The sequence below is a fragment of the Saccostrea cucullata genome, unplaced genomic scaffold (assembly GCF_032062105.1).
Source record: "Saccostrea cucullata isolate Sc308-1 unplaced genomic scaffold, CSIRO_AGI_Scuc_v1 ctg8755, whole genome shotgun sequence".
Lineage (NCBI taxonomy): Eukaryota > Metazoa > Mollusca > Bivalvia > Ostreida > Ostreidae > Saccostrea > Saccostrea cuccullata.
This window is the reverse complement of record NW_026931345.1, coordinates 17,087-26,333: the sequence shown is the minus strand read 5'-3', so window position 1 is coordinate 26,333 and position 9,247 is coordinate 17,087. Positions and strand designations below refer to the sequence as shown.

Sequence of the window (9,247 nt, the reverse complement as noted above, 5' to 3'; positions counted from 1 at the left end):
TAAATGTCCAACGGACCCGACACTTCTAATGGGCCTATAATTTTAATGTGAACAGAATAATTAACTTTTCTGGTAAATACTCGATGCCATATGTCCTATAGTTACTCATTTCAATCTGAAACCATGCCCATGAAGTGCAAGATTTCACCCAGGGAATTATAGTCTCCAACTTTGCAAGCTTTTCAAGACATAAAGAAGTTTGAGTCACCTTTCTATTGTAAGTTTAAGTCATAGAAATGCTTGAAAACACCATTTCTTTTGTCATTAATGTTACTTCTATACACGTTTTGATTAAAGAAGTAAAAAAAAAAAATTTCAAAAAAAAAAAAATTGACCTACCTACCCTATATTTTCAGCCTGAAAGCGGAAACAAACATATTTTTTTTTCTAGGCCTAAGCGGTGTTTTGTCTAAAATTCGATGGTAGCTTCTCTTTTTTTCACTAGCATTGAAATATGAAATTTAATATATGCAAATTATAACTTTGTTTCCCAAAAATTTAAATCTCCAAAAGTCAGTTGCCCTAAATAAATTAATACTTTGGGAATCTAACGTAAGTTTAAATGATAACTAATTAACATTTTGAAGTCTAAAATACATACCTGGAGACGTCAATCAATATGAGTAAATATTCTTCTTTAATGATCTTAGCTGGACAATTTTTGTCTAAACGCAAATTCCATCACCTCTTAATTATATTATATCATTTTCTCAAAATGTTAAATATGCCAACAATAAAAGAGTGCTGTACGTGCATTATACATTATGTATATCATCAATCTTAAAAAGCAACTTCATCAAAATGTAAATATTGATCGAAATTATATCCGCCAATATTTTTCTCAAAAACAATTCAGGAAGATACATATAAATGTTCGATTCCTCTCACATTAAGCTTAGATATAAATAGCAATCTTTCTCGTTCCCATGTAACTTGCACAACAGTTTTAGAAACCATTTAGTTCACGAAAAGTACCAATCATCACTGCAATGTTACTAACGAAGTTTAAATACACAGTTGATTCCACAGACGGTGTCATTTATGCAAATTTATGTAAATGAGAAATAGCAAAGGACAAGAATGGGTGCCTGTGGTTTCTCTTCCAATGAAACTACCCCAAGTTGTAATGAAGAAGAGTGAAGTATTTCAGTGTACACTTGTTCTCTATATGTTAGGTAACTCTGAAATCAGTTGAATACATTTCTATCTATATATCTGCATTTTTAATTGAACTGCTTCTTGAGAAAATAAAAAGATGTCAGCTTATAAAGAGCACAACTTGTGATTGTAGGAATGAATTCCAACAGTTTGTTGGAAAACTTTGTCTCCGAAAACCACATTAATAATGTCATTGAGAAATTACATCAGTTCTTCGGAGTACTTGTGTGTAGAATCAGTGACTGAATCACAAGGAACACGAGTCTATCACGGTATTTGGTGAGGTCATCGCCCGAAATATGTTTTATTTCGGGTATTTTAACTTTAACCCATTTTTTACAAGTCTGTACTTTAGGTTAATATTTTTAACCTCGACAGTAATCTGTCTGTAACCATTTCTGTTCTTCTGGTTGCGATTCCCAGTTCGACTGGAGATTTCGATGTGGTTTGCTTAAAGTAAAATTTCTGCTTTTGATGATGTCTTTGATAGTAGACGAATAGAGGTGTATTATTTGAATTTCTGAAACGAAGTTCTTCGGGGAAAATGGCATAGTCAAAAACCACGGTTTTGAGTTCACAAGCTTCCTTAGAGAGAATCGATGTGAATCACACGTGGGTTATCGACGATGTGAAAAAGGTGGAATTTTGTACATATAAAAAGTATACCATGTTTGTTATTTTTAAAGAATTACGGCGTATGTTCCATCTTGATATGTACACGTGTACACGTATATTGCAGGCTTTATCATTCAATTGTTCTAAGATTACATGACGATACTTTTATAGCGTCTTCGTAGAAAAATTCAGCTTTTAGTATTTCAGTTGCTTTGTGTTTTGCGCGCGCCTCCAGCAAACGTCATAAGGCCGTGAAACAACCTGTCCCATTACTTATGATGGTGATGTATGCTACAGACCCCTTATTTTTATGTCTACGGCTGTCTCCAAACTTGTATTGTGGGACGTTCTAGTGTTTTGGTACTAAGGATTACTGTCAAAATAAAGGTATGCATTTTTTTTTTCACAGAAAATGATAAAGCATTTTGAAAGGGCATGTTTCGTCACATTTGCTTAAAATTATTAATGAATTCATAAAGTATTTCTTTTACTTACCATAGTAATTTTGTTTTGCATTTAATTCTGAATTAATAACTTTTATTATACAGTGAACGCCACTTTACTCGTGCTTTGGGAATACTTCTGTAAATATGTCAACGAACGACCCCCCTCCTGGTAAGTCTTTAGATTTTTTTTATTAATATACTTCATCATTTTCTAGCTTTTTAAGATCAATTTTCAAATTGATAGCAAGAAAACAAATTTAAGATTAAAAATACCGAATTTCAAACCCTCTATCCCTCCTTTATGCTTATGTCACTAACCTACGCTATATATAATGTAACTGGTGGCGTTTTCATTTTATTTCAAGAATTTACGTTTTAAGCCTGTTAAAACATAAAAGAAAACTATCTTAGATCGTATATTATGCTGCTTGTTTCTTTCACAGAACACGATACCTTACGACCACATCAAACCCAGACTTTTTAATGACTTGTCACTCATTGTAAAAGGGATTCAGTGTTAAAGTTAAGAAAGCAATTTGTTATTAAAAGAGTGAAAAAATGCAGTTTCTTTTTTAATCACGAGATTTCCAGAGAGAAAAAAAATATTAAATAGTGTTTATGTATATATTTTTATTAAAGAGAGCCATGTGGGAAAAAGAAATTTTTTCATAATCTGAGAACTTCCTATATCTTTTCTTTCTTATCTCATTTTTATGGACCCGAAAATAGCACTTAACACAAAAATATAATGCACAATACTTCACAAATGGACGATAAAACGTAAATTATGTACAACACGTCATTAAAACTCTAAACTATAGGTAAAACTGACCAATGTGTTCGGCCATTGTTTTATACCTGACTGGAAACAATTGGACCTTAATTATGACGAACCACACCTGTCATATTTAGGACAGGAGTGATGGAACTAATTGACAAGCGGACGTCACAGGATTATTCCTTCTAAATTCTGACATTTTCTCTCTTGTTAGTATACGTACCGAATATTTCTAAAGCCACCTGTCTTGCCCTTTGTAATCATTTTGATGGAATGGTATTTAATTTTTCATTTATGATTTTCCATGTGAATAAATATGCATTTTGTACAACAGCTATTTTTAACATCAATGAATTAAAGTTTTTAATGAGATCCTTTTTTACTGTTAAGAATATCCTTTGTTTTGGTACCCCTATTGTAATCACATAATTGCATTTCTGCGAATAAATGATGAATTCAGATAAGGTGCAATCATAGAAAAAACAATGTGATAGCTATGTAAAAATATTTCCTTTGCTTTGTGGATGGGTATGATTTTTGCAGCTCTTTGGATAAAAAATCATTTCCAACACAAACCAAATGGCAGAAGATTCTTTACATATTGATATGTAAGGTGCCATAGCCATTGGAACTCGTATTATACAAGGAATACTAAATCAAAGTTCAAAACTGCGTTGCGTATCTCTTTAATAGCTACCAAAGTTATATACTTATATATAGCCTGCACTGGATTGGAACAGTTTAGACTTTTTGCAAATGCTTCGCAGAATACGCATTACTTTCTCTAACTTCACTACATGTATATATATACCTGTCCATATTTCTTGACTTCGGTTTACTTACAATTCCCATGCATATATAGGTCACAACACAGACAAACTTAGGTCATTATTTTAGAAACGATTTATTCGTTCGTTCGTGCTGCATGGTTACATGTACAGTATATTCTACATACTAGTATACTAGTATTCAGAAATGTAGGCTTTATTTCCTCATTACTTTTCTCCCTAACCATGCTAACCAACTTGCTTTAATTTCATCCATTCTTTTTCATCTACAAAGATACATACTTCCCATGCAATATCTTAAAAATAAATAAAATTTCAAACAAACTGAAAAAAATTATTCGCTGTGTTTGTATACTAACATGGAAAAGTGACAATTTTTATGTCAGGGCATGTCGCTTACACTTGTTAAGTTTATTTGCCCATGTTTATTTGTCAAACACGTGCATCCTCGGGATATGTTCGTGTACTTGTTATCCTTCAATTAATTAAGTCTAATTAAGAAAACATTTTTTTTAAACAAGGAAAAAAATAATCAGCGAAAGTTTAAATGATGACTGTTTTCCTCAGAAACGATGTTTCGTAATTCTTTGGTACATTAAAAAGGAAAGGAAAATAAAGTTTCATTGTGTTATATAAAAAAATAATAAGTGTATTATTAAAAAGTCCATGATGCCCTTAATCTAGCATGCTACCATAATGTTTAGATCAACAACAAGTTTTATAGTTTTTCACGTAAAATTCATCACTCAGTCCTCGCCTTAATTAAAATTTAATTAAGACTAAACAGCGGAGATAACGTCAAGTTTTAGAGTTGAATGAACATCTTTGTTAGAATTTCAGATATTAACATTGTAGGAGGAAATCCCAGACGTTTATTTACATTTCAATATAATGAACAATGTTCTAGAGAGGTATACGCGTACTACAGAAAAGCAGTATCAAAGTTTACTACCCCCTATGGCCCTATCCATGAATACCCTCATATGTATGTTTTTCCAATAGAATTCTGATTTTTTAAAAATTTTAAATGAACAAACAATTATATGCACTTTACTTTACCATGTTAAACTGCAAGTTTTCATATTGCATATAACACACTTAATGTACATGTAGTAAGACTTGGAAATATATCATGTTTATAATGAATATGTATATTTCTAAAAGTGAGTTATAAGCCCGATTTCCATGTATTATGCTTGTTTTTATGATGAATGAAAAATTGATGTTTTATACAAATGTTTTAAAAAACTTATTTACTTATATACGAGGGTCGTTGACCCTTAATTCATGTATGAAAGATTGTCAACTTTGTATTTTAATTTTTACAATTATCAAATCTTTTGAACTTTACTGTACTTTTAACAGATAAATAATTTCATTTCATTTTAATGTAATTTCCATTTTAGAATACACAGAAATAATTGACAGTTTTTCGGAAGTAGAGTTAAATGATATCAAAATCGAGGAGGACAATGAAGAACATGTCAAACCAGACCCTGTCACAGAGAAACAGACAGACAACAAGCACACAGAAAATGGACAGGCGGCAGAAAATTCACCAACCCCTAAATCCAAAGTTTCAAAAAGAGCTGCCTTTAAACAGATGGTTCGGCCATGTCTAAGGGAAGCAAATCCTCTGCCAGAAAACCCAACAATTGGTGATAAAATCAAAGACATGTTCTTACTTCCGCCACGGGGAATGGTGGGATTCATTTTACAAATCACAATCATCTGTCTACAAATCTGGGGGATTCTGGCCGCCATCACCGGAAGTGATGCGTTGCCTGGTGGAAATTTCTTCTCTCTTATTGTCTTGTTTGTTTTCTGTGTTATTTGTGGACGTCTGATTTCATTCGCCAATTTGCCCCCATTATTAGGTAAGAACATTAATTTTCCAAGAAATCCTTAAGTTAATGAGTTATTCAAACTTTTAACGGTCCTCTGTGTACTCCACAATTGAAGAGTTCCAATTCAAATATCTGCCCTTTGATTTTAGAATAAACTGAAATTTGTGGTGTAGTACTCTGTGTCATATAATTTCAAGAATCCTTTAAGTAACATTTATAATGTATTAAAAGAATATAAAAATAAAAATTTTAGTTTCATATGTTAAATTGATTGTTTCCCATTCAAGTAATCAGCAGTTATTATTGTTAATCAAGTTCGTTGTCTTTGAACAATTTTCTGGGAAGAAAATAGATACCTTAAGAAGATAATGAAGAATTTAATGGTTTCAAATCATTAGTACATGTACATAGACTAAGAAGACTCTAAATTTTCCAGTATGGTACAATATAACACAATACTAATACGTTCTTCTAAGCTGAATATATTTAATTTGTTGCTAGGTATGTTGATAGCAGGTGTCTTCCTACGTAACGTACCTGGAATCAAGATTATTGGAGAAAGCATCGACCCAAAGTGGTCTGGTCAACTAAGGTAACAATTTTGCTGAAGATTATTTTGTAGAATTAAAAAAAATGATCTTTGAAAATGTTATCTCTTTGTTTCATAAATTTAAAACAATTGCGTGTTATGTTGTATGAAAATGAATACTCAGGAAACTGTTATTATGTTATTATAGAAAGCTGGCACTGACTGTAATATTACTCCGCGCTGGCCTTGGTTTGGATATTGTCAAACTCCGGAAGTTGTCCTTCGCTGTCCTTCGTCTCGCCTTCATTCCCTGTCTTTGTGAGGCCATAACAGGGGGAATCGTCTCTCATTTTCTGCTAGGATTCCCTTGGGCATGGAGCTTAATGCTGGGGTAAAAATCTATTTGATTAAATTATATTTTTATTATTTAGGTTTAATTCTGTAACGACAACGCAAAAAATACAGTTCCTGCGACTTCTTTTTATTCATTAACTCACAATTGCATATTTTTCTACAATATTTTCAGATGTATCCTAGCAGCTTTGTCACCTGCTGTTACAGTTCCCTCCCTCGTAAGTCTCCAGGAACGTCGCTATGGTATTGCTAAGGGTATTCCAACAATGTGCCTTGCAGCGGGAGGATTGGACAATGTTCTCTGTGTGACCGGTTTTGCGGTGTTCGTAGGAGTCATATTTTCAGAAGGTATAAAATGCTGTACAAATTAATTTGTTTTAATACTGATTGACTACGGATAGTTCCGTTCACTTTATCATTACATAGGGCATTAAAACGGTCAACAGGGGATGTTTAATCCTTCTAGGCACCTGATTCTGCTTCTGCAAAATTAAGGGGTCCTTGTTTTATCCCCTCCTCACATATTTGTATTGTTTATGAGATTGATCACTGTTCCTTTTCTTTCCTTTTACTTTTCTTCTGATCCTATCCATCCAGAAGAGAACTATAAGTGTCTTTTTATATATTCGTATTCTTTACAGGTGATCTGGCTGTGACAATTGTTAAAGGACCATTGGGGGTTTTACTGGGAATAGCCTATGGATTTGTGGCTGGTTTTATGCTATGGTTTCTTCCAGGAAAAGATTCTGTGAGTAAAGTGATTCATTGAACTGTTATTCATTTAAAAGATCATACGTGTAGACATCAAACTTACCACACTTTTGAAAACTTTCACTTGACTGTTTTGTTTGTTTACGTGTCGACTATCTTTTTCTCCAGACAAATTCATTATTTTACCGTGGAATGCTGTTGTTTGGTTCCGGAATGATCGCTATATTTGGAAGTTCCGCTGTCGGTCTATCCGGAGCTGGACCTTTGGGATGTTTAACTACAGCCACTGTAGCGGCCTATAGATGGCGCCAGCAGAGACAACCAGGAGAACCTGTATGTTATACATATTTATGACTTTTCCCCCGAAAGACAATGATTTAAAATATGATTTTTTTGTACATGCTGCCTTCCTATTGCACGTCTTTTAGGATGAATTAGGAGGGATCATTGCGCTTGCGTGGTTGATTGTACAACACTTCCTATTTGGGCTTATTGGCGCGGCTGTTGATATTGGCAACATACAACCTAACACTGCAGGTAAATACACACTTTGCCAGTAGTATGTTTTAGGGCCAGTCAAAATTATTTCATCTGAAACGTCCAAAGAAAAACTGAAAGCTGATGATAAATACTTTGACTTTCCTTTCATCTCTTAGCCGCCAATTCATAATACAGTTATTTTAAAAGAATTTATATATTTTTTTAAAAGTTACTAGTATCTCTCTCCTGCATCGAAAAATTCATTATTATCCATATATTGTCTATATCTACTTTATTTCTACTTTATTTGATTAAAATATTTGTCGAATTTTTAGGCCTGGGTATAGCTACTTTGTTCATTGGATTGTGTGTTCGTAGTGCCGTGTCTTTCAGCGTAACCCTAGGAACAGGCTTCAATATCAAAGAGAGGATTTTTATTACATTAACATGGCTTTCTAAGGCCACAGTACAGGTATTCCTTTGATTTGGTTTATCTTTACTTAAGCCCTTAACTATCTGTTATAATTCTGTTAATGGATATTTAAATCTTTTTGAAATATTTGATAGTAATTTTGAGATATAATAAATACAATTTATTGACCAAGCTATTGACAAAGATAGAATCATACTCAGACCAATGAAATATAATTTATTTATCATTTACATTAGACTCTGCAAATTATGCAAATACTTAAAATAATCATCCTTGGTTTTGACTTTTTCCTTTAGGCTGCCATTGGTGGTTTGGCACTGGACAAGGCTTTAGAGGGGAACAATGAAGATGACATCCGGATGGGTACAGATGTCCTTACCATTGCCGTTTTGGCCATTGTGATATGCGCCCCCGTAGGAGCCACTTGTATGGGGGTGTTGGGACCCAGGTTCTTGGAGCATGGAGACAAAGAGGAAATTAGGGTGGAATGTAGCGGAAGCGCTACGTCATCATCGAATGGCGATTGTCAGAAAGAAATCGAAATAAAAACAGTGTCAGAAACTAAAAGACAATGAATCCAAAGACATTGTTTATAAAACTCAATTGTGCTTATTTTTACATTTAATTGTTTCTTGTGCCTCCATGTGTGTGTTTGTGTATTATATAAATACCTTTGTATTCATATTTTAGGTATTATTTTGTGATGTTGGAGAGCCCAATATCCCCTGACATAAGAATGATAAAAATATTTGTATCATTTGTTGTAAATAAATGAAGTTTAATTTGATAATTACTTTATTCAACCTGCAATTAATGAGTTATTATAATTGTACAATTTATGATTCTGAAAGATGAAATGATAACGTAAGATATGATATCGAGGTAACAAGTGAAAGGAGTGTTTGAAATGTTTTTGTCTTGGTAAACTTCTCGATCAATGATTGGGGAATACTAGAAAGCCCTTTTTTAATCAATTTCTTGAATAACAAGACCCTTGAACCTTGATTGTCAGACTGCCAGACTTGCTATAGTCAAAAGATCAATTTCACTCACTTTTTCTTTAAACAGTGTATTTTGGTCACATATTATTACAACAATAAATGTATAT

The 9,247-nt window shown here is 33.0% G+C and overlaps 1 protein-coding gene across 1 annotated transcript; it reads left to right on the top strand.

Annotated features, from left to right (window-relative positions):
- The first annotated feature begins 1,793 nt into the window (after positions 1-1,793).
- Positions 1,794-8,929, top strand: LOC134232285 (sodium/hydrogen exchanger 9B2-like). The gene is made up of 11 exons (XM_062714240.1): positions 1,794-2,160; positions 2,322-2,388; positions 5,192-5,662; positions 6,134-6,224; positions 6,370-6,552; positions 6,688-6,863; positions 7,157-7,263; positions 7,395-7,559; positions 7,655-7,763; positions 8,042-8,178; positions 8,436-8,929. The coding sequence occupies exons 2-11, from the start codon at positions 2,364-2,366 to the stop codon at positions 8,712-8,714; spliced, it is 1,743 nt and encodes a 580-aa protein (XP_062570224.1). The 5' UTR covers positions 1,794-2,160; positions 2,322-2,363; the 3' UTR covers positions 8,715-8,929.
- The last annotated feature ends 318 nt before the right edge of the window (positions 8,930-9,247 follow it).

Bases quoted from the DNA above. Each gene is read 5' to 3' on its own strand.
- LOC134232285 (XM_062714240.1), top strand. From the start codon at position 2,364: ATGTCAACGAACGACCCCCCTCCTG. The intron at 6,225-6,369 runs GTAACAATTTTG...ATGTTATTATAG, and splicing joins AAGTGGTCTGGTCAACTAAG to AAAGCTGGCACTGACTGTAA. The intron at 7,764-8,041 runs GTAAATACACAC...TCGAATTTTTAG, and splicing joins CATACAACCTAACACTGCAG to GCCTGGGTATAGCTACTTTG.